Raw genomic sequence first — 25,236 nt, forward strand, 5'->3', positions numbered from 1 at the left:
ACTTGGGGACAGCATGGGGTCTGTACTTGCACCACCTGTCCCCTGGTGGCCTGAGGAAGGGGAGCCGGTTCCCCTGCCCATACTTCCTTCCGGGGCCAGTGGGGCAGGGGAGCAAATGAAACGGGTGACCCAGCCCAGTGACCGGTGCCCGGCAGCTGTGGGACAGCTGTGCTGGTCCTCCTGTGTCTCCCTCTTCGCCTGGCACTCTCAGGGTGTAGGGCTGGTCAAGAACACGGCCCCAGCACAGTCCTGGCCCCTGGGCAGCCCTGCATGTGGAGGTGCCCTGGGCTTCACAGCACAGGTGAGCGTCATCAGGCCCCCTCCTCCACCTGGCTCACCTGGGGTGGTTGTGGCTTGTCCATCAGACGCCGCAGAGGGGCCGCTCCCCTCATCCTGAGGGTCCCCCCAGTGCCCACGGGCCCGCCCGGTGCACAGGACCTGCAGTCCCATGGGTGCCACGCCTCCCCTGCCCTAAGCCGGCTGGTGCCTTTCTCCACCCCCTGCTGATGGGGCTGAGGGCGGAAGCCACGGGGCGGCTGGGTGAGGACCCCGCACGTACCTGGGGGGTCCATGCTGAGCTCCCCTGTAGCAGAAACACAGCCCCCAGGCTGGTGATCAGGAGAAGCCTGGGGGACCAGGGAGGAGAGTGAGAGACAGGCAAGCCTCTGCCTCTGCCCCACAACCTCCAGACATGACGCCTGGCAGGGCCGGCGATGGTCCAGCCAGGGGGGCCAAGGGCCGGGTCCTGATCAGGTCCACAGGTGGTTTACTGTCCCCCACGTCACAGAGCAGGCCACGCAGGCACAGAGATGGGGCCTCCACAGGCCCACACCTGCTCCCGGGCCCTCGGACCCCACCCTGCAGGCCCGGGTTACTGCGTGGATCTGGTGGTCCCAGCGTTGCCTCTGGCTCCGCGGCCTGTGCCGGCCACACCGTCGGGGCCTGGTGCAGTGGGGCTGTAGCACTGATGGGGCACGGGCTTGGGGCTCAGCTGGCAGGTGCTCAAGCCCGCAACACCCCTGAGGCGGTGCCCGTGGCTCCTCAGAGGCAGGTGGCACTTCGCTCTATCCCAGAGCTGTGGGTGGACGCTGGGGCGTTACCTGGGCGGGAAGCCCAGGAGGGGCGGGGAAGATGGGGTGCTCCGCCGGGACACGTCTAGCCTGACCTCAAGGAGCTTGAGGACCGAGCCCAAGCAGGGGCTCTGAGGAGCAACGGCCGAAGGCAGGAAGTGTGGAGGGACGCACAGGACAGAAGGCGACTAAAGGACTCAGCAGCGAGGAGGCCTCACCCAAGACAGGCCGGGTCGGGAGAGCAGAGGACGGCTGGGGCTGACTGCGGCGGGGATGCGTGGCGTGGGGTTAGGGTACCCGCGCGTGCCTGTGTGTGTGCATTGCCGCGTGCGCGTGTGTGGTGTGCATGTGCCCCGTGTCTTTTGCATTATTAAAATGCAAGACAACAGGCCCCCAGTGGAGTTGCTGGGCTGAGAGCCTTCATCACCAAACTGAGGCCCCAGTACAGGGTGGGCGCTGCCCTGCCCTCCCCGCCCTCCCCTCCCTCCCCTCCCTCCCTGGGATGGAATACCCTGAGCCAGACAATCCGGAACCGCCAGGCGGCACTTGCGGCCCTGCCTTCCCCTGAAGGAAGGTGACCCGACCACAACCAGCGCCCTTCGCTTACAGGAACTTCCTTGTTCACCCCACCTCCCCACCTCCGGCCTGTAGAAGTCTTTCACTCTGCACAGCTCCTTGGAGCTCCTTTCTATCTGCTAGATTGGATGCCGCCCCGATTTGAATCGAGTTTTGCTTAAATAAACTCAGAATGTTTGACACACCTCAGTGCATCTATCTCTCGGCAGTGTCACTCCGTGGGCAGGAAGGTTTCTGCTCCGCAGCTGGGCCGGGCTGGGAGCACGTGGCTGGGGGGAGGGGCCAGGGGCGGCCCATCAAGGCTTCCTGCCTGATGCCTGATTCCAGCCCCACAAAGACCTTCGCTCCTCCGGGTGACTCAGCACTTTGGGGTGGAGGTTCCCTTGCACTCCCAGGGGGCAAAGGGCAGGGACCTGCCCTGGCCTGCAGGGCACTGGCCCAGTCTGGTCAGCTACCCTGCCTCTCCCTAGACAGAGGCTCTGGACACCAAGAGGTCCCCATGTCACTGATCAGCCTGCCCCTGGCCCACGCTGGGGCCCCTAGGAGAAACCCCCAGGACAGGAGGGCCGGGGAGAGCTCTGGCTTAGAGGGGGAGGGGCCCCCCACCCGGGGGAGGGGCCCCCCACCCCTGCCACAGGTGGAGGGGGCAGAGGGAGACCCCCTCAGGAGAAATGGCCTCTGACCTCAGGGTCCTGGAGGAGCCCCAGTGCTTCCCCGGGCCTCACACCCCAGCTCCCGGGGTGACGACCCCTTGGGCTCCAGCTGCCCTGCCCGCATCACCCCCCAGCCTCCAGCCCCGGCTCAGCGTCTTGACCCCCAGTTTCATTTCGTCAGTCACAGACCTGCCTTCTTTGGCCCTGGTGCCTCCCACCCGCTTCCAGGGGCTCCTGGGTGACTCTCCACAGGTTCAAGGGACCCCAAGGGACAGTGGTCTCTCTCAGGAGCCACAGGGGTGGCCTTTGGAGCTGGAGCCAGGGGCTACAATCATTCTGGAGGACTCAGGAGGAAGAGTTCTGTCCCCAAGCCCTTAACACCCGGGAGGAGCCGGCGCTCCTGGGAACTAGCCAGACACTGGTTTGCAGACGGAGCCCTGACCCCCTTCTGAAACCGGCCTGCGCTGGGGACCCAGGTGCCCCAGGGGCTGTTCCCTGAGTCCAGGGCTCCTGGACTCAAGTGACCACACAGCAAAGCTGTGGATGGGGTGTTTGGGTGAAGGGTTTACAGGTGCTGGGCATTACCTCCTCATGCTGGGGTCCCCTCCTCAGTGTAGACAGCGCTCTGGGGGACCTGCAGCTGCAGACCCAGCTAGCCAGCGGCCCAGGGATCCAGACGTCTGGTCCTCGTTCTCCCTGCCCTCTCTCCTCTCTCTCGAGCCTTTATGGCCCCTGTGTGGGCGTGTCTGGACAGAGGTCGGGGCTGGGATCCTGACTGGGCTGACGAGGTGACTGAGTCCACCTGTATGTCACACACATGACCCTCCCCAGCACTTGACTTCTGCCCGCTCCAGCCACCTGACGCAGCCCTACCTCCCCCCACCTCTCCACACGCAGGAACTCGCACAGCCTCCGCCCCACCCTGGCCCTGGGCTCTGTCACCCAGGGGCATGCTCCCCCAAGCGGGGCTGACTGCTTGGATGGAAGCCGGAGGGCGTCCCAGCCCACCCTGCCCGCTGGGCCCTCAGCCGCAGCTGCTGGACTCCTCAGAAATATCACTGGTTCCCCAAACTTTTTTTTTTTTGGCTGCACTGGGTCTTCGTTGCTGCGCGCGGGCTTTCTCTAGTTACGGCGAGCGGGGGCTACTCTTCGTTGCGGTGCGTGGGCTTCTCATTGTCGTGGCTTCTCTTGTTGCAGAGCATGGGCTCTAGGCACGCGGGCTTCAGTAGTTGTGACACGCGGGGTCAGTAGTTGTGGCTCGTGGGCTCTAGAACTCAGGCTTAGTAGCTGTGGCGCGTGGGCTTAGTTGCTCCGCGTCATGTGGGATCTTCCCGGGCAAGGGCTCGAACCCGTGTCCCTTGCATCGGCAGGCGGATTCTTAACCGCTGCGCCACCAGGGAAGCCCTCCGCAAACTTTTTAATGATCCAGTACCGAACCCAAGCAGCATCTGACTCTCGATTCAATATTTTCATACGATTAACATACACAATAGCTTTTACAGTAAAAACACCCCTCTACGCGTTACACCTCTGACTGCACGGCGGGTGTAGAAGCCCCGACGGTGGGATCTACGGTTCCTGCAGCTGCAGCACCCAAACTCCCAAACCCCTTAAAGCCACAGAGCAGAGCCAGTCCTTACGTCATCCTAATGAGGAATAATTAGAACAGCTCGACCCGCTCGCGCTGCTGCTCCGCGGGCCACTGGCAGCGCGTGTTCTTACCAGACACCTGGATGTCGCAGGGGCTTAGAACTGCTCATGGCCTCGCGTCATCTACACTATTTTGCTTGGCATATTCAAATCACGAACGTATTCACAGCCGTACCACAATTTTAGCCCGTGGCCTAAACATTTCTTCCACTAATGGCGATGACGACTCTTAACAAGGCTTACAAATGCAGCCCTGCCGCCAGCAAGCAGCTTAATGAGGGAGTTATTTGTAGTAGTGACACCAAGTCCCCCCAAAACCGAGTTCCCTTACTGAGTTCAGGATTCGTCTCTCCACCCAAAACTTTATTCCCTTTCTTGTTCCCTCTGACCTCAATCCTGTGCTAACTGAGCACGAATCAACCAGAGTCAGGTGACTAAGATGGCTGCTGTTGATAACATCGCTGATGTACTGAAATTGCCATTGTAGACATCATCGTTAATACACACTCAGGTTGTCTCTCCAGGGCAAGATGAGCTCACAGACCCCCCAGCCATGGACCGCCTGGCCTGAGAATGTAAACCAGAGACAGCCTGACTCCTGAAACTAGATTCAGAAATGTCACAGAAATGTCATAAAACGATGATGAATCCCAGCCTCTTTCTTTGTTCCCCTTTTTAAAAAATCCCCTCAAAGATCAAGTTGGTCGGAGGCTTATCTGAGCGGGTCTGAGTGGATCTGAGGCTTGTCCCTCATGCCCTTGTTTAAAGCCTGCAAATAAACCCTTTCTTCGCTGCAGACACCCGCTGTCAGGAGTTGCTTTCTGCTCCGAGGGGACAAGCGCCCTTGCTCGGGGGCAGTAACGTCATCTCAGGGTCCAACATCCCCATCCTCGTAACAGGGGTCGGTACATTCATCACTGCCTCAGCGCACATACTCCTCTCGAGTCAACTAGGCCTCATTGTACCAACTACCGACAGCGAAAACCCTGCCTAGCATGCCTCCACACCTTCACACGTGCGTTCTTCAAAGCCACGCTCTGTATATGCTCCAAAGCTATTATTCACAGCCTACGGCAGACACGTATAGGCCCAGTTAAATTACGTTTGCTCTCCTTCCTCGTTACACTGAAGTACAACCCTATTTAATGTCCACGAGTAATCTCCATCTTAACCAGAGCACCAATAAGCAGGGACCAACCCGTAACAGTCACCAGTCACGTACCGTAACCACACCACACAGCGTTCCTGTAGCTTCCTCAGAAAAAGTCGGAATCTCCTGTAGCGTAAATTATTCAGTTCCCACCCCATTCAACTTAAACACAATTCCTGCTCCTCAACTTTTTCAGCAAAAGGATCACTGCACGCCCCATTATCAACCCCCAAAGAAACAGCCCTAAGACAGTTTTGTTAGAAACACAAGGCTCGGGCTACTGCTCCGTAGGCACAGCTGTTGTATAACCACGAGCTAACAACAGTCCCACTAAAGAGACTGAGAAACCACTAAGCTCAAAGATGACCCGCCAAAACGTATTACAATGCCAGAACCAATTCAACCACTCACGATCAACCCAAGCCCACCATAAGTAAGGAAGCTTTTGAAGGAAAACCTTCAAAACTAACTACCAAAATGTACTTAAATCCAGTGTATGTCATGATTATTCTTATGTGGAGCATAACCATGGCCAATGCCATGAAAATCATCGTCTTTCAACTATATAAACACTAATGACCAGGGCTTCTCTGGTGGCACAGTGGGTAAGAATCTGCCTGCCAGTGCAGGGGACATGGGTTCAAGCCCTGCTCCAGGAAGATTCCACATGCCACGGAGCAACTAAGCCTGTGCACCACAACTACTGAACCTGCACTCTACAGCCAGTGAGCCATAACTACTGAGCCTGCGTGCTACAGCTACGGAAGCCCGTGTGCCTAGAGCCTGTGCTCCGCAGCAAGGGAAGCCACCGCAATGAGAAGCCTGCACACCGCAATGAAGAGTAGCCCCCGCTCACCGCAACTAAAGCCCACGCACAGCAACAAAGACCCAATGAAGCCAAAAATAAATAAATAAATAAATTTATTTAAAAAACCCCACTAATGACCAACACTAGAAAAACCTACCCATTAAGCAAAACTGTCAACGATTCATTTATTGATTTACCAGCTCCATCAAATCTCTCATCATGATGAAATTTGGTTCTCAGCTTGGTATTTGTTTAATTTTACGTATCTTAACAGGGTTATTCCCAGCAATACTTTATCATGTATCAATAACTGCTTTCTTGTCCATAACCCATATCTACCAAGATGGAGACTATGGATGAATTAGCCAATACTTAATGGAAATAGAGCCTCCATATTCTTTGCTTGCTTGTTTACCCACGTTGGGAGAGGTCTGTATGACGGATCTTACAGCTTCCGAGAGACATGAGCCATTGGAACCATCCAGCTGTTTAAAAGCCACAGCATTACAGGTTACGTCTTATCATGAGGCTAAATAGCTTTTTTTTCTTAAAATAAATTTGTTTATTTTTGGCTGTGTTGGGTCTTCGTTGCTGTCACGGGCTTTCTCTAGTTGTGGCAAGTTACATTACGTTACAAGTCTCCTTCCAGCAAGTCCTTCCATTGGCACTAACCCAGCCAAAGGCGGCTGAGGAGGATTAGTGGATAAAGCCACCCTTTCCCCTGCTCTTCACCTTCCACTTTATCCTCCCATTCACTGATTGCTGCAGCTTTAGTAGTTCTTCACCCATTACTCCTCATGAAACAGGCTCTAAGAGTCCAACAAGGATCTAATCCGATATGAACAAAATCCCGTTTCATCCACACTGCACAATTAAAGATATCTGGTATGCCTTGTTCCTATTTCTAATCTCACTAACACTGGTACTAGTCTCATCCGACCTTCTAGGGGACCCAGACCATTATACTCCTCCTAACCTCCTCAACACAGCCCCCCACATCAAGCCAGAATGATACTTCTTATTTGCAAACACAATTGTATGATCCATTCACAACAAACAGGGAGCACACTGTCCTTAATCTTCTCAATCCTAATTTTATCAATTGTCCCAATACTTCATACAACAAAACGACAATGTGTAACATTCCGACCCCTTAAGCAATGTTTATTCTGAGTACTTGTAGGGGACCTACTGACACTAATATGAAGCAGAGGACTACCCTTTGATCACCCATTTATTGTCACTGGACACATAGGATCTAGTCTGTATTTTTCTCTAATTCTGGTCCTTGTACCACTAACAAGTATCATTGAAAATAACGTCCTAAGAGGAAGGGTCTTTGATCTATTACCCTGGCAGAGAGATGAGTGCCACACACCACAAGGAAACAGTCTACAGATTTAGTCCAGGAAATTGCTAAACAGCTAACCACTACCCTCAGGGGAAAATATCATAATCCACAGTCGTTTCAAAATATAATCTAAGACATCTAGTTGTTTTGGTTAATAGACTTTTTAAAAAAATATTTATTTATCTATTTGGCTGTGTCGGGTCTTAGTTGCGGCACGTGGGATATTTGTTGCAGCACGTGGGATCTGCCGTTGTGGCGTGCGGGCTCTAGAGCGCCAGGACTTAGTTGCCCCACAGCATGTGGGATCTTAGTTCTCCAATCAGGGATCGAACCCATGTCACCTGCCTTGGAAGGCAGATTCTTAACCACTGGGCCACCAGGGAAGTCCCCTAATAAGACATTTCAGGGTTAGAGAAAAATTAAGCAGAAAATCAGCGTTCCCATAATACCCTCTCCCCATCCCCATTTCCCCTCCTAGTAGCTGACATTGGTTAGTATATTTGTTACAAATGATGAGCCAATTAAAACATGTATTTTCCAACCAAAAATTACAAGACAGGCAAAGAAACAGGAAAAGTGTGACCAATATTCAGGAGAAAAGCAGGTAATAGAAACTGTTCTTAGTGGACCAAGGCATTGGACTTAGAGAACAAAAAATGAATGGAAGCCATGTGTAGAGTTAAAGCAAAATATGATGAAAGTGGTTTAAATAAATAAATCTCAATAAGTGACATTTAAAAAAGAATCAAATGGGAATTCTGGAATTGAAAAACAATAACTAAAATAAAAAATTTACTAGAGGGCTTAATAAAAGACATATTTAAGTATATACCTTTAAGTTAGATCAACACTTAAAGACATAAATAGAAATTATCCAACCTGAAGGAAGAGAAAAAAAAGAACAATGAAAAGCATCCCAAGGACTTCCCTGGTGGCCCAGAGCCTGTGAGACAGCAACACACATGTGACGCACACAGGCACACACCATACACACACATACGTGGAGTCCCACAAGTAGAGGAAAGAGAGGGACAGAAGAAATATTTCAATAACTAATGGCAAAAACCATTCCAAATTCTATGAAAAGCATTTATCTACAGAACCCAATAAGCTCAATGAGCCCCAAATAGGATAAAAACAAAGATGTATCACAGCTAAACTTTATTTTTTTTAATTAATTAGTTTTATTTTTGGCTGCGTTGGGTCTTCGTTGCTGCGTGCCGACTTTCTCTAGTTACAGCCAGCGGGGGCTACTATTCGATGCTGTGCGCGAGCTTCTCATTGCGGTGGCTTCTCTTTGTTGCGGAGCACAGGCTCTAGGCACGCGGGCTTCAGTAGCTGTGGCACGCGGGCTCAGTAGTTGTGGCTCGAGGGCTCTAGAGCACGGGCTCAGTAGTTGTGGCACAAGGGCTTAGTTGCTCCGCGTCATGTGGGATCTTCCCAGGCCAGGGCTCGAAACCACGTCCCCTGCATTGGCAGGTGGGTTCTTAACCACTGTGCCACCAGGGAAGCCCCCAGTTAAACTTTAAAACCCAAAGACAAAGAGGAAATCTTGAAAGTAGCAAGAGAAAAACTACTCCTTCTGCGCAGAGAACCAGCAACACGATTAAAGCTGACTTCTTGTCAGAAACACCAGAGGCCTGCAGAAAACGCTTGAGAAGGAATAACAGCAAAAATAACCTTTCACAGTCTGTAGAGGAGGTGAGAGCACATCCTACCTCCAAAGGTAGACAAAGACATTACAGGGGAAAGAAAGCTGTATACACACCAACATTTCTCCTGAACATTGACACAAAAATCCTTAATAAAAAATACCAGCGAGGGCTTCCCTGGTGGCGCAGTGGTTGGGAGTCCGTCTGCCAATGCAGGGGACACAGGTTCGTGCCCCGGTCCGGGAAGATCCCACATGCCGCGGAGCAACTAAGCCCGTGTGCCACAACTACTGAGCCTGCGCTCTGGAGCCCGTGGGCCACAGTTACGGAGGCCCGCGTGCCTGGAGCCTGTGCTCCACAACAAGAGAAGCCACCGCAATGAGAAGCCCACGCACCTCAACGAAGAGTAGCCCCCGCTCGCTGCAACTAGAGAAAGCACGCACGCAGCAAGGAAGACCCAGCGCAGCCAAAAATAAATAAAATAAATAAATTGATTTTAAAAAATCATAATAAAAAGCTATTATGAGATTTTAAAAAATACCAGCGAAATCCAGCAACACATAAAAAAGAATTTATCCCAGGAATGCAATGTTAGTTTAATATTCAAAAAGTTAATTAATGTACTATACTATATAGATAACATGAAAGACAAAGAAATGATCATTTTAATAGACACAAAAAGAATCTGAAATTCTTTTTCAGGAAGCCAATACCCATTGATGATTTTTTAAAAATACTTTCAAAAAAGTAGTAGAAGGGAACTTTCTAAACCTGGTAAAAGGGCATGTACAGAAAAACTTACAGTGGTGATCATATTCAGTAGTGAAAGACCACCAACTCTCACCTTCAGATGGGAAGGAGACGTCACCGTCCACGCTCACCCTGATGTTCAACATTGTGCTGTAGAGTCCAGCCTGCACAACAAGGCAGGACAAAGAAAAGATCATGCTTGAACCGGAATGGAAAAATAGCCGTCTTTATTTACAGATGATATGATCCCATACTTAGAAAGAGTTTAGTAAGATCTCAGGATATAAGATCAATATACAAAAATCAATTGTTTTTATATACTAGAAATGAACATTTGAAATGAAGTTAGGGAGAATGTTTCATTCATAGTAGCACTGAAAGTAATAAAATACTTGGGAATAAATTTAACAAAAGAAGCACAAGACTTGAGCTGAGGAAAATCCAGATCTAAATAAATGGAGAGATATTCTTTCTTCATGGATTAGAAGACTCAAGTCTTCGTCAAGATGGTGATTCTCCCAGAATTAATCTATAGATTCGATGCAATTCCTATCAAATTTCTAGCAGAACTCTTTAGAAATAGACAAGTTGATCCTAAAGTTTATATGAAAATGGAAGGACTCAGAAGAGCCAAAACAATTTCTAAAAGAACAAAATTAGAACAGATACACTTCGCCACTTCAAAACGCTACAAAGCCCCAGTGGCAAAAGACATAGTGTAGGCATAAGGATTGAGACACACATCAGTGAAACAGAGTTAAGCATCCAGAAACGAACCCACATATGTATGGACAGCTGGTTGTTGACAAAGATGTCAAGACAACTTAACATGAAAAGATTAGTGATTTTAACAAAAGATGCTGAGACAACCGGATATCCATATGCAAAAAATAATAATAACTTAGACCTATAACTTAATCGTACACACAAGCTACCTCAAAATGCATCATATGTTAAATGTAAAAGTTAAAATTACAAAACCACTGGAAGAAAAAATGAGAAAATATTCATGGCCTTGGGTCAGTTCTTAACACAACACCAAAAGCACGACACATAAAAGAGAAAATTGATTCCTTGGACTTTATCAAAACTACAAGCTTTTGCACTTCAAAAGAGACTATCAAGAAAGTGAAAAGACAAGTCACAGACCGGGGGAGACTGCAAATCTTCTACCTGCTGAAGGGCTTGTATCCAGAATATATGAAGAGTTTTAACAACTCAGTAACAACAAGACGAACAACCCAATTGAAAAATGTTCAGAACATTTAAACAAACATTTCACCAAAGATATACAGGTGGCTAAGAAACCCACGAAGAGATGTATAGTTAATGATGGAATAAAATGTATGTTTTTAAGACAAGACAAGAAAATTTAAGCAGACCATACTCCCCGCCCTGGGCCCTCCTCAAGAGCAAGAATCTCTGCCTCACCAAAAAGATCATTTTTTTTTTCCTCCTTTTCCTTCTTTTCCTGGTTCTGTCACGGTCGTGGTGACCTGCACTCGATTCATGCGTGTAGAGCTGGAGTGTGTATGTTTGGTGAACTTTACATAAAATGTCAGGGTCATTTTGATGAACAATCCTTTGTCTTGAAAATGTATAGAGCTGTGCCTTCAACTTCCAGCAAGCTGAACAGTCCTCAGAGTTTTCTGAGTTATAATCCTCAGGTTGCCTTGAATAAAATTCTCTGTTTCTTCTCTGGATGGACTACTGAGTAATTTTTGTTGACGTTAGCATCATTAGTTATGGGGATGCAGATTCAAACCACGCTGAGATAGCACTCATCCTACTAGTGGGTCTGAGGTCAGCGTTATGAGCAGAATTGTTCCCTCCCAAAATTCATACGTAGAAGCCCTAACCCTCAGGACCCCAGCATGTGAGAGTATGTGGAAATATGGTCTTTAAAGAGATAATTAAGTTAAAATGAAGTCATATGGGTGGCCTTAATCCATTCTGACTAGTGTCCTTATAAGAAAAGGAGGTTAGGGACTTCCCTGGTGGTGCAGTGGTTAAGAATCCGCCTGCCAATGCAGGGGACTGGGTTTGAGCCCTGGTCCGGGAAGATCCCACATGCCGCGGAGCAGCTAACCCTGTGCTCCACAACTACTGAGCCTGCACTCTAGAGCCGGCGAGCCACAACTACTGAAGCCCACGTGCCTAGAGCCCATGCTCCGCAGCGAAGAGTAGCCCCCGCTCTCTGCAACTAGAGAAAGCCCGCACGCAGCAACAAAGACACAATGCAGCCAATAATTAATTATTTATTTATTTTTTAAAGGCTTAAAAAAAAAGGAAAAGGAGATTAGGACACCGATACACGCAGAGGAAAGGCCATCTGAAGACACATGGAGAAGCGGGCCTCTATAAGGCAAGGAGAGAGGCCCAGAGGAAACCAACCCTGCCGACACCTTGATGTCTGACTTCCAACCTCCAGAATCATAAGGAAATAATTCCCGCTGTTTAAGCCACCCGGTCTGTGGTACTTAGTTATGGCAGCCCTCGCGAGCGAATACAGACGGCTGCAGCAAAAAGGAGAGATGGTAACACGTGTCCGGGGCGGGGGTGAAGCCAAGCCCCTCTGCACCGCTGATGGGAATATGAAATGCGGCAGCCACTTTGGAAAAAAGTTAAAACATTTTCTTTAAAAACTACATGTAAACTACCATACGACCCAGCAATTCCACTCCTAAGTACCTGCCCAAGAGAAATGAAAGCCCTGTGTCCACACAAACACTAGTCCAAGAACGCTGGCGGCAACGCTGTCAACAGTAGACACACCCGGCACGAACAGTCCAGAGCCTGGCGACTGAATAGATAAGACGGGACACATCCGCAACATGGGGCACTAGTCAACAGCAAAAAGGCATGACACAGCCGCGCCATCGCTCCTCGGCCAGCTGTGAGCCCAGGTGTGGAGCCCCGACCCTGCTGGGCTGAGCCCCGGGGTCCTGAGACCACAGCCCCCGCTCACCTGCTCACTCGGACAACGCGCCTGCGCGTCGGCTGCTCTATGCCTGGCGCTGTGCAGGCTCTGGGCCACAGCGTCTACCAGGAGCCACAGGCTTGCCCTCCGAAAGCGGACAGTCGGGGCTTTGGACGCCGAGCCGTGAGGAGGAAGCCCTCTGGGCGGGTGGGGGCCCAACCCAGCTGTGCCTGAACCAAGCGGACCAAAGGGGGCAAGACTGCGCGCCCGACAAGGTGGTGCCTGGGAGCCTGGACATCCCCAGGGGAGGATGCTGGCCAGGGTGTCTGTCCCTCCCCGCCCCGCCTGCAGTGCGGTGGTGTGAGTGTGTGAGGTGTATGTATATGTGTGTGCAGCGTGTGAATGGTGTGTGTGTGAGATGTGTGCTGTGGGTGGATGCGGTGTGCGTGTCTAAGCCAGTGACAGGTTGGGGGGGCGGCGCAGCTCCTACGGGCACGCGTGGGAGGCGGGGCGGCGGCGGCAGACGCAGTGCTCGCCTCCTCCAGCCTGCATCTCCCTGGCAACAACGGCAGCCTCGGTCTGGGGCTCGGCCCCTCCCCCCGCCGCGCCCCAGCTGAGAAGCGTCTGGAACCGCATCCTTCCTCCGCATCCTTGTCCTGCGGCCGCGTCCTGCTGCAGCTGCCCGTTGGAGCCGCCTGTGAGCCATTTGCACATTTGTCCTTGTGGAGCGGAGCTGCGGGGCGGGTGGGGGGCCGAGTGTGCGCACGAGTGTGCGCGTGCGTTGCGCGGATGTGCATGGTGGGTGTGCGGGGGTCGCAGGTATACTGGTGTGTGTGCACGGATGTGCGAGGGGCGTGTGCAGGGGTGAGAGAGTGGCGGGGGGGCGGAACTGCGGCTGACCCGTTGGCAGCCGGCCGGGCAGGGGTCGGCCCGAGCGCAGGAGGTTGTCCTCAGGCCCCCCCGAGGATCCGGGGCCTCCGCGGGAAGAGTCCCTGCCTGGATGTTCCAGAAGGGCCGTGGGTGTCCAGCCTTGCACAGACCCGACGTGCCGCCCAGATTCCCGTCCGCGGTAGAGCGGGGCAGCTCGGGTGGGGGTAGGACTGCTGGATATCAGCTCCCCCCGTCCCATGGAGACTGCAGCCCCCTCCCCGCGAGCCAGCTCCACCTCTGCAGGTCTGAGAGAGCCAGTGGGAGATGGGCGTCCCGAGGTGGAGAAGGGATGCCAGTTCCAGGACTGGTTCAGCTCTACCTGAGGGGGTGGGGGAGGCAGAAGGGGCTTCCGACGGACCAGATCACGAAGCGCTGCCGGCAACGGCACGGTGGTGGCGGAGGTGAGGGAGGCTGCGTGGCAGGCGGGACGTGGCCAAGAAGCGGAGAGAGGGCATTCGTCCAGAACCGCCTGCCGCGGGCTCTCGGTGCGGAGCCACAGGTGGCTGGTACTTGGGACGCTGAAGCCGGGGGCAGACCTGCACCTCCCCCCACCTGCCCGGCTCGCCTGGGCCTCTCAGGGCTGGGCTGGCGCCTGCAGTCCACCTGCCCTTGAACCGGCAGTCAAACCCACCATCGGCCTGCAGGACAACGGGTGGGAGCGCACCTGGGTGGGCGTTGCGGCTGGGCCTGGAAAGGGCGGCGCGGGGGCGGGGGCCTTGCGGGGTTCTGCAAAGCGCGCAGGCCCCCCGCGCTCCGTTGTCACACGCACGCCCAATGCACACAGGACGCTCGTGCCCGCCCGCACATGCAGGCGCCGGTGCATACCTCCGAGTGACGCAGCATCCCAGGGTGGCGTATGTGTGAAAGCGAGTCTGTGACGTGGCCTGCAGCCAAGCTTGCTGAGGGTCCGTGCCCTCCCGTCCAGCCACCCATCGCAGCCTCAGCACAACCTCACTGCTCAACCTGTGCCCCCTCCCCAAGCCTCGGAGAGGAGACGTACACCGCCCCACATCCCAGCCCAGCAGCCTACGGCGAGCGGGGAGCAGCTGATCCGCTGTCGAAGGCACAATCACAGCGCAGCGTGGAGGGAGGGGGCCGGTGGGAGGAGTAGGGAAGACCCCTCCCATTCCACGGAGCTAAGTGTCTGTCGTGTGAATGAGCCCAGCCAGCCTGCCCAGAGGGTCTGCATGACTCGGGCAGGGAAAGGAATTTTGCTGGGTGGGGGGGGGCTTCCCAGATGCAGCCCAGCCCCTACCCCAGCATTCTGCCTGGAACAAGGCGCCTAGAGCCAGACGGAGAGGGTCAGTTGGGCCCCCAAGTCTTCTTTTCTTCAAGAAGACGTGTCATTGCCTGCCTGTCTCTGTTGCCATGGAAACCCAAGATGATGTAATGTGGACGTCATGCAGAGGCAGAGGAGTTGGAGCTTACGTTTGGCTTAAAGGGAACCCAGAGGCGGAGCTCGTATGGATAGGGGCCTCCTGCGGGAGAGGAGGGGGAGACCTCGGCCTTCCGCCTTCCAGGGGGCGTGGCCACCAAGCTGAGATTGAGAGGTTTGCGGGGGTGGGGGCTGTGCCCCCTCTGCCTCTCCCGGCTCCTGTCTGTAAACCGCAGGTTGGGTTTGAGAGTCGCGGGGCGTCTGCTGCGTGAAGGCCCCCAGCCCCCTCCCCCTGGAGGGCACCCTCCCCAGCCCCTCGCCAAGCTCCCCTAAAGGCCGGGGCGCTTGCTGTCCCCACCTCGCACAGCCCTCCCTTGCAGTGCCCGGTCGTTCCCCCCGCCCTCCTCCGCGGCCCCCTTTCGGCGGTTTTCATCTCTATTTCCTTCTTCGCACGGATCGCCCGACCTTCTTTTATTTATATGTTGTCCGTCTCTGCCTCGTGGAGCGTGGACGTCATATAAGCGCGGTACGAGCGAAGAAGGACAGATGTCCCGCCCGCCTGGGGCAGGTGCCCAGGTGCCCGGACGTCATCCACAGGCCGAGGCCCGGCCAGGCCTCGACCCACCTCAGGAAGAGCACACCGCCCCAGCCTGGGGTGGGTGGGGAGTGGGGACGCTTTGCCGGTCTGTACGACCCGGGCAAGGCGCGCACATCCGGGGAAGGGCGCCGGCTCAAGACGCTAAGAGAAGCCTCCTCCGCGGGCGCCTGGGGAGTGAGTCCACGATGGGGCGGCCCCTCTCCCAGCCTGGGCCGGGGGCTTCCTGCCCTCCCCACAGTGGCCGCCCCGAGCCTCCCTGCCCAGCGCCTCCCACACGTCCTGCAGGTCTGTCTGACTCTGCCGCTGGCAGGGGCTCCCCCTCTGCGTTCCCACCTGGCCTGCCCGCACCGGCACCCACAGCAGGGCCTGGCTGCCGGGGTTTGAGTGAGGGCCTGGCAGGCACTTGCGGTGGTGGAGCTGATGCCCAGAAGGGTCGCTCAGGACAGAAGTTTGGGGGTTGCAGGGTGGGTGCAGGCAGTGGCGAGGGAGGGGCCACATTCGGAGGCCAGGGCGGAAAGCTCAGCCCGAGGTCCTCCTTAGGAAGGGGACAGCCAGGGCACAGTTGTCAAAAGGCTGTTCAGTCCTGGGAGAGGGCGTGGCCTGGCTGTGCCTCTGCTACCTGCCCGCTGTCGTTTGGTTTTGTTTGTTTTTAACCTTTTTTGTTGTGAAATATAACGAACTCAGAAGAGGACACGAAGCAAACATGCAGCCTAATGATTCGTCATAAGTGAACCCCAGGCGTCCAGCATCCGAGTGAAGACCGGAAACGCCCGCCCCGCCCCGAAGCCGCTCCCCTCCCCCAAGGGCACCACGCGGGACTCTGCAGACGCAGGAGCATTGGCCGCACCTCCGAGCTCCTGAGTGCGGGATGGGGTCCTAAACAAGGCTGTTGTGTTTCTCTATTCTCGACCCTTCGTCTGTGCCTGGCTTCTTCTGGCCGACGCTGGTTTTGTGATTGAGGGCTGTTCTTGCAGGCAGCTTGGTCCCTTCCCTCCCCTGCTCTGGCGACCTCGCAGATTGAGGGCTGTTCTTGCAGGTAGCGTGGTCCCTTCCCTCCCCTGCTCTGGCGACCTCGCAGATTGAGGGCTGTTCTTGCAGTAGCGTGGTCCCTTCCCTCCCCTGCTCTGGCGACCTCGCAGATTGAGGGCTGTTCTTGCAGGTAGCGTGGTCCCTTCCCTCCCCTGCTCTGGCGACCTCGCTGATTGAGGGCTGTTCTTGCAGGTAGCGTGGTCCCTTCCCTCCCCTGCTCTGGCGACCTCGCTGATTGAGGGCTGTTCTTGCAGTAGCGTGGTCGCTTCCCTCCCCTGCTCTGGCGACCTCGCTGATTGAGGGCTGTTCTTGCAGGTAGCGTGGTCCCTTCCCTCCCCTGCTCTGGCGACCTCGCTGATTGAGGGCTGTTCTTGCAGGTAGCGTGGTCCCTTCCCTCCCCTGCTCTGGCGACCTCGCTGATTGAGGGCTGTTCTTGCAGTAGCGTGGTCGCTTCCCTCCCCTGCTCTGGCGACCTCGCAGATTGAGGGCTGTTCTTGCAGGTAGCTTGGTCCCTTCCCTCCCCTGCTCTGGCGACCTCGCTGATTGAGGGCTGTTCTTGCAGTAGCGTGGTCCCTTCCCTCCCCTGCTCTGGCGACCTCGCAGATTGAGGGCTGTTCTTGCAGGTAGCGTGGTCCCTTCCCTCCCCTGCTCTGGCGACCTCGCTGATTGAGGGCTGTTCTTGCAGGTAGTGTGGTCCCTTCCCTCCCCTGCTCTGGCGACCTCGCTGATTGAGGGCTGTTCTTGCAGGTAGTGTGGTCCCTTCCCTCCCCTGCTCTGGCGACCTCGCTGATTGAGGGCTGTTCTTGCAGTAGCGTGGTCCCTTCCCTCCCCTGCTCTGGCGACCTCGTAGAAGCGCCTCTATTCGTGTGCTTGTTCCACTGAGGAGATGCCCCGTGGTGCGTGCGTCTGTGGGCAGTGCTGCTGTGCACGTGGGTGCGCACCTGCCTTCCTGCGGGGTGTCTGCCCAGGAGTGAGTGAGGCCGTCACAGGTTCAACACCCTAGATAAAGCGGCCCCACCCCACCCTGTGGTGGCCTCTGTTCCTGCTCTCCCTGTCCCGGTGTTCGGCTTCCCCCCGCCCCGCTCCCCCACCACTACCCCTGCAATTTGTCTCTTCAAGGATAATGGAGTGAGCACCATTTCAGTATTCATGGCTATTTGAAATCCTCTTCTGTCCATTTTTCTCTTGGGTGATCTGTCTGTCTTTCTTGACCAACTTGAGACGCTCTGTTTATATGGTAGATGCCTGACCCATATTGGCTTCCACCATAACTGGGTGGCTCCAAACAACAGACGTTCATTCTTTCACAGCTCTGGAGGCAAGAAGTGGGACATCAAGATGTTGCAAGGGCCGAGCTCCCTCTGAGGCTCCAGGGGAGGCTCCTTCCTTCCTCTTCCAGCTTCGGTGGCCCCAGGAGTCCCTTGGCTTGTGGCCACCTCCCTCTAGTATCCACCTCCATCTTCAACATGGCTTCCTTCCTGTGTGTGTCTGTGTCCAAACTTCTCCCTTCTTATAAGGACACCAGTCATTGGATCAGGGTCCACCCTAATCCAGTATGAGCTCATCTTAACTTGATTAGATCTGCAGAGACCCTAGTTCCAAATAAGATCCCGTTCACAGGTGCCCAGGTTAGGGCTTGGGCTCGTCTTGTTGTTGAACCCACAACAAGTCCTTTCTCATTTGCAGGTTGCAAATATTTTCTCCCAGTCTTGGTTTCTGTTTCCATTCTTTGAAGGCTATGTTTTGATGGGCAGAAGCTCTTAATTTTTTAAATTGAACTGTAGTTAATTTACAGTGTCGTGTTAGTTTCAGGTGTACAGCAAAGTGATTCAGTTATACATATATAGCTATTCCTTTTTGGATTCTTTTCCATTATAGGTTATTACAAGATATTGATTATAGTTCCCTGTGGTATACAGTAGGTTCTTGTTGTTTACCTATTTTATATATACTAGTGTGTATATGTTAATCCCAAACTCCTAATTTATCTCCCCCTACCCCTGCTATCCCCTTTGGTAACCATACGTTTGTTATAAGAAGCTGTTAATTTTAATGTAGTTCTTTTATCAATATTTTCTTTTGTGGTTAGCGCTTATTTGTGATACTGAAAAACTCTTTCCCTCCCTGAGACCAGGAAAATATTCTCCTGTATTATCTCCACGACGCTTTTCCATCTTGGCTTATCCACCGGGAGTAGATTTTTGTGTGGGGTGTGAGGTGGGGATTGGGTCCACTGTTTGCCATGTGGACGTTGGGTGGCCATCCCCAAGCTTTGCAGTGACATCTCCGTGGTCCGTGTGTATAGGGTGTGTCACATGGGTCTTTGTACACCACGCAGTGATACCACACGGCTATGTGACAAGCTAGACGCCTGGCAGACAAGTGCCCCCCTCGGTCTTTTCCAAGATGTTATGAGTATCCTTGTCCCTCTGCCTTCCATATAAAATTACAAATCTTATCAAATTCAAACAAAAAGGACTTCCCTGGTAGCGCAGTGGTTGGGAATCCACCTGCCAATTCAGGGGACACGGGTTCGAGCCCTGGTCCGGGAAGATCACACATGCCACGGAGCAACTAAGCCCATGTGCCACAACTACTGAGCCCATGTGCCACAACTACTGAAGCCCACGTGCCTAGAGCCTGTACTCCACAACAAGAGAAGCCACCGCAACGGGAAGCCCATGCACTGCAATGAGAGTAGCCTCCGCTCGCTGCAACTAGAGAAAGCCCGCACGCAGCAACGAAGACCCAACACAGCCAAAAATAAATTAAATAAGTTTATTTTAAAAATACATAACTATTGGGCTTCCCTGGTGGCGCAGTGGTTGAGAGTCCGCCTGCCGATGCAGGGGACGTGGGTTCGTGCCCCGGTCCGGGAAGATCCCACATGCCGCGGAGCGGCTGAGCCCGTGAGCCATGACCGCTGAGCCTGCGCGTCCGGAGCCTGTGCTCCACAACAGTGAGAGGCCACAGCAGTGAGAGGCCAGCGTACAGCAGAAAATAAATTAATAATAATAATGTCTTTTTTTAAAAAAATTTATTTAGGCTGCACAGGGTCTTAGTTGTGGCATGCAGGCTTCTTAGTTGTGGCATGCAGGCTTCTTAGTTGCGGCAGGCATGCAGGATCTAGTTCCCTAACCAGGGATTGAACCGGGGCCCCCTGCATGGGGAGCGTGGAGTCTTACCCACGGGGCCACCTGGGAAGTCCCAGTCAATAGTGTCTTGACAGGGGTTTCTTCTGGTTTTCCACAGGGAGGTCCTTCTAATCTCTTGTTAGACCTGCTCCTGAGCATTCGATATCTCTGATACTGTTTAAGTGGAATCTTTCAACAAATTATGTTTTAATTTTTTGTCACTGATACATAGAAACAGAACTGATTTCTGAATACCTTAAACCCATCAACTCTGCTGAACTCACTTTCCAATCCGTATAATTTATATGCAGATTCCTATGGATTTTCTACACACAAAAGATGCTTTCTCTGTGAATAATGAGAGTCTTACCTAATCTCATCCAGGCTTTGTACCTCTTATTTCTTTTTCCTGCCATATGGCTTGGCTAGGACCTCTATAAATCACCATCATTTATAGAACTGATAATAAAGGGCCTTGCATCTCCCTCTCAATTTTTTTCTTTTTTTTGGCTGTGCCGCGCAGCTTGTGGGATCTTAGTTCCCAGACCAGGGACTGAACTGGGCCCTCCACAGTGAAAGCATGAAGTCCTAACCACTGGACCACCAGGGAATTCCAATAGATTTTTTAAAATAGTAAACAAATGTTGAACCTTACCAGATACTTTTTCAGCTACTATTGAAATTGATCAGATCATTTTTCTTCTTTATTCTGTTCATATGGTGAAAATAATGATTGCTTTCAGATGTGAAATTTCCAGAATACACCCAGCCTTTTAATATCTTGCTGGATTCCACATGCTTGCATTTTATCTGGGGCCTTGGCACTGGTGTTGGTGGGTAGCATGGCCTGCGAGGTCTTCTGTCTCGTTGTCCTTGCCGAGTTCTGAGATAGAGGTCGTGCTGGGTTCACAAGCTGGGGTGTGCTCCCGTGTTCTTTCCTCTGGATGAGTTTTGTATGAAATTTGCATGATTTCCTCCTTAAATGATCGGTAGAATCCAGGGGTGATGCTGCCTGGGCCTGGAGTTCTTTGTTGGAAGATTTTAACAACAGATTTAATTTCTTAGTGGACATGGGACCATTTCTTTCTCCTTTTGATTGACTGAGTATATTTTGTGTTTCTGTTTTTTCAGTTTCAAGTCATTTGCTGTGTTCCTTTTCTCTCATCAGTCAGCCTAGAAGTGAAACCATCTTGACCTCCCCCAGGAAGCTTTGTGCTCCTCCAAGCCATGCAGGTCCCTCCCACCTCCTGCCTGCCCCCCACTCCTGTTCTTGTCAGGGCGTTCCGGCTCCCCAGATGGTCCAGTCCACGTACACCATTACTGCCACGCTCTGTGCAGTTAGCTCTTGGATTCAGTCACCAGCATCCTCTTTCTGTAGCTCTTTGTTACTTCCTGCATCTCCAGTAGGGTTGCAGATAAAACATAGGACACCCAGTTAAATTTGAATTTCAGATAGACTTTAACACTTTTAACAACACTTTTTAGTATAAATATGCCCCTGTACTGCACGTTACATGGATACATCATAAAGAGCAAAAGCACCCGTTGCTTACCTGAAATTCAGATTAACCTGGCGTACCGTACTTTTATTTGCTAAGTCTGGCCACCCTACTCTCCAGGCTTCTATCTGGGATTGTTTTCTGTTGGTTGCTGCCCTTAGAATATCTCCTGGAGCAGGTGGGCCAGTGGAAGACTCCGCCAGGCAGTCACCAGTCAGAGGCACTCTCGCCTGCACGGCTGTGGGGGCCAAAGGGAGTCCAGGGGGCAGGAAGGGACTAGAATCCTGCGGCTGGACTCACCCGGGTTGTCCTGGGAGGTTGGCCTGGCCACCCGCGGCCCAACCCACCTCTGGCGTGAGGAGCATAAAGGCCAGCCTGGGGCCCTCTCACTCCAGACCCAGCTGGTGTGGGCATCTGTTATGTGGCCAGTGACCCTGTGTCTGCCTCTGGACAGGACGAGGACTGCCATCCACCATGGTGAAGCTGAACTGCAGCTTCTCGGGGAAGACAGGCTCCGGGGACGGGGCTACCATGGACAGCATCCCTCTGATCAGTCCCCTGGATGTCAGCCAGCTACAGCCTGCGTTCTCCGACCAGGTGAGGGGCCTGGGCCAGCGTGGAGGCCTGTGTCATCCTGCCCTGGAAACACACGGGCGTTAGCAAGGTGGCTTTAGGTGTGGCCTCCTCTAAGGGGCAGCTGAGCAAGTGGAGGAAGGGCCAGGCTGAGCCTGCTGTGTGCCCCGATCGGCTCCCCCCGCCACCCAGAACTGCCCTTTCCTCATCTGCAAACCAGGGTAAACTGGCCACGGGTGGTGGTGAGGATTCACATGCTCTCACAGACAGTGCCCAGCTTGCCTGCGGTCCAGCAGGGGCTCAACAGCAAAAACTGCCCCCTTCCTCTGCTGGGCGGCCCGAGATGAGGTCCTTGGGCAAGGGGTGGGCGGAGGGGGAGCTCTCAGAAGGAACCTGTAAGAAGCAGGGTTCAGCTCAGGCACAGCCCTGCCTGACCCCACCGGAGCTCTGGAGAGTGAGTGGCACGCAGAGTTGTCCCAGCCTGAGGCCCCTGTCAGCCAGCCGTTGACGAGGGCAGGGGGCACTTCCCAGCATTGCTCCCATGAGTCGAGGGCAGTTCTCCAGCGATCTGTGTGGGCTTCGACCATGCCTGCTACCGTTCTGGACCTGGTTCCCAAAGGGAAGGCTCAGTGGTGGGCTTCCTGGAGGAGGGGACCAAGCTGTGGTGCCATCGAAGAGGAAGCTTCTGGCAGGTACAGCTAGCGTCCTCAGAGCCGAAGGCAGCCAGCAGACATAGGGGCTCTTTCCATCATCTGGCCAGGCCCTGGGCTGCCGCGGCCCTGGCCGACTTCCAGTGTCCCCTTCCCTTGGTGTCAGCTTGTAGCCACTAGAGCCCTGCCACTAGCACCCACACCACTGCGGGCAGCTGCCCCCTGCCCCCTTTCCCTCCCAGCCCCCCTAGTTCAGGGTCCTCCTGCATCATTTCTTCCCACAGGTTGTCATTAAGACACAGACGGAATACCAGCTGTCCTCCGGGGACCAGCCGACAAAGTTCTCCGACCTGGAGGCCCAGAAGCTGGGCGGCGGCCACCCAGAGGATGCACGTGGCAGGGTAACCCAACCCTCCCCGCCAATTCCATGGGGTGTCAGGGCAGGGGAGGTGGAGAGGCAGCTGCAAGCTGTGGGAACCCAGGCTCTGGGCTGGGTGGGCTGGGGGCCCTTGGTCAGGGCCCTGCTCTCAGTAGAGCTGGACAGGGAATCACCCCATCAGAGGTATGGGTCGGGCCTGGGCAGCAGCAGGCTCTGCCAGCCTCCCCGCTGCTGCTGTAACGTGGGGTGCGGGCAGCCGCCGCCCTCAGAGGAGCCCCTGGCAGGAGACGCAGTGCCTGCTTGCGCCCTGCACCCTTTCCCACTTGGGTCGTTTGTCTCTGCCTCGGTGACTCGCGGATTTCCCGTATACGATGGAGACTCACTTTTCCTGCTGTGTCTCTGGCAAATGTGTTTTCCCTTCCTTTTCTAGCTCTTCAGCTTACTAATGGTGGCTTTTTTATAACTTTTAGGGTACCATTTCTAAAGCCTTTCATTTCTCAGTAGTAACTCTGCCCGTTTCCCCTTTCCCCATCCTTTCTGAGAGGCCGGTGAGCCCTGGGCTGTGTGCGCGATGGGCGCCGGCCCTGAGGTTCGCGGCCCGGGCCCTGCACAGCCTCACCACCCCACCTCTCCTCTCCGCACCTGCCCACCCCCCAGATGCCCACAGGGCGGATGATCGCCTTCACCATGGCGCTCATGGGCTGCCTGCTGATCATGTATAAGGCCATCTGGTATGACCAGTTCAGCTGCCCCGACGGCTTCCTGCTTCGGGTAAGGCCGGTGGACTGGGCACCGGGGCTGGGAAGGGCAGTCGCGCCCTGCAGGCAGAGTGCCAGGGAGGGTCCCAGGGGGGTGTCCTGTGGAAGGACGGGGTGCCTCCCCTCCTCTCCCCCAAGCTACCACCAGGAGGGTTGGTCTGGGGTGTTCCCAGCTCTATGGGAACGTGACCTGCACAGGCCCTCAAGCCCTGTCACCTTCCAGGTATATTCAAGTCCTATCTTTAGAAAAATTAAAAGAAAAGGTGTTTTAGCGAGAGGTTTTCTCTTCCTGTAATTTAAAAAGTAAAGCATAAGGAAGGAGGTCCAGGTGGAGGGAAGCCTCCCTCACTTGTATGCGGTGTGTTTCTATGTCACAGGGTGTTGACGTTTTCTGCATGCTTGGAAAGTGTTCCCCCATCCTTGTTTCTTTTCTCTCAGCTTTGCTTATGGTGACTTTTACCATTTTCAGTGTATTTTTTCAAGACTCTAAGTTTTCAGTAGATAAATCGTCCCCCTTTCCCCGTGATTTCCGAGAGGGGAGCGCTCCCCCCACAGAGGCCACGAGCCCTCACTGTACTTCCAGGGGTGCACCGGGCTGCTAACGGCCCTCACTCACTGGGATTCCCTCGGGGGCCCGCGGGGTGGGGGCGGGCCGCGGGGCACTCGCCGAGCCCCCTACCCTTCACTCAGGAGGAGGCCATGGCCACCGGCCACCGGTGCGTTCGGAGAAGGGCTGGCTCTCTGCGGAGCCTCCAGGTCTGAATTGGAGGCCTACCCCTGATGGCTTGAAATTACGGCAGAAATCAGTGTATTTAGGGGCACTGTCTACAGTATGACCGAACTGCTCAAAAGCAGAGGTGACCGCCCGCCCGCGGGTGGCCCACGGACGCGGCTCCCGCATCGCGGCTGATGCCACTGAGAAAAAATGCACCCCGTTTTGCACACCCGAGCCCAGGGGCGCGGCCGCCACACCTCCCCCCACCCCCGCCCCTGACCGGCCCCCTTCCGCAGCACAAGATCTGCACCCCGCTGACCCTGGAGATGTACTACACCGAGCTGGACCCTGAGCACCACCGCAGCCTGCTGGCGGCCATCGGGGCCTACCCAGTGGGCCGCAAGCACGGCACGGAGACCCCGTGGTTGTCCGCGAGCTACCACGCCTTCAAGGAGGCGCCCAAGGCGCACAAGGCGCCCGCCCGCGCGGCCATGGCGGCTGTCACCGAGCCCTCGAGGAAACCCTCGGGGAAGCCCTCGGGGAAGCCCTCCGGGGAGGCCTCGGCGCCAGGAGAGAAGGAGGCGGGGCAGAAGGAGGAGGGGAGCGCGCCGCCCCCAGCCCCCCAGTGATGGCCTCTGGCCTCCGGGTCGCAGCCCGTCTGGGTAGGTGGGACCCTCCTCCCTATCCGCCCCACCACCCCTGGGAGGGGCAGGGCGCCGGCCCGGTCGGCCGGAGGCTCACTCAGGGGTGCTGTCCGCCCTGGCGACCCCTGTGACCGCGTGAGGGTCTCGGGCAGGGAGCAGGCACGAGGGCGTGGTCAGGGCAGGATGGGGGATGGGGGGCGTGGGCAAGGCGCGGGGGTCGGGGACCGGAGTGTGGGCGGGGCGGGGTCAGTGGGGGGCGGGGTCAGGTGAACTGGAGGCGGGAGGGCGGAGTTCAGCCTCATTTCTTCGCACGCAGGTGGGCGGTGTGGTCGTGCACCCGCCCCAACTTGCCCGGCCTCACCCCTCCTGCCC

General features: G+C 54.6%; 1 protein-coding gene across 1 annotated transcript; it reads left to right on the top strand.

Annotated features, from left to right (window-relative positions):
• The first annotated feature begins 13,233 nt into the window (after window positions 1-13,233).
• Window positions 13,234-24,882, top strand: CALY (calcyon neuron specific vesicular protein). Its single transcript, XM_065894396.1, has 5 exons — window positions 13,234-13,277; window positions 21,600-21,742; window positions 22,653-22,769; window positions 23,405-23,518; window positions 24,517-24,882. The coding sequence occupies exons 2-5, from the start codon at window positions 21,620-21,622 to the stop codon at window positions 24,847-24,849; spliced, it is 687 nt and encodes a 228-aa protein (XP_065750468.1). The 5' UTR covers window positions 13,234-13,277; window positions 21,600-21,619; the 3' UTR covers window positions 24,850-24,882.
• The last annotated feature ends 354 nt before the right edge of the window (window positions 24,883-25,236 follow it).

This window comes from Phocoena phocoena, chromosome 16 (genome assembly GCF_963924675.1).
Source record: "Phocoena phocoena chromosome 16, mPhoPho1.1, whole genome shotgun sequence".
Lineage (NCBI taxonomy): Eukaryota > Metazoa > Chordata > Mammalia > Artiodactyla > Phocoenidae > Phocoena > Phocoena phocoena.

Bases quoted from the DNA above. Each gene is read 5' to 3' on its own strand.
- CALY (XM_065894396.1), top strand. From the start codon at position 21,620: ATGGTGAAGCTGAACTGCAGCTTCTCGGGGAAGACAGGCTCCGGGGAC. The intron at 21,743-22,652 runs GTGAGGGGCCTG...TTCTTCCCACAG, and splicing joins AGCCTGCGTTCTCCGACCAG to GTTGTCATTAAGACACAGAC. The intron at 23,519-24,516 runs GTAAGGCCGGTG...CCCCTTCCGCAG, and splicing joins CCGACGGCTTCCTGCTTCGG to CACAAGATCTGCACCCCGCT.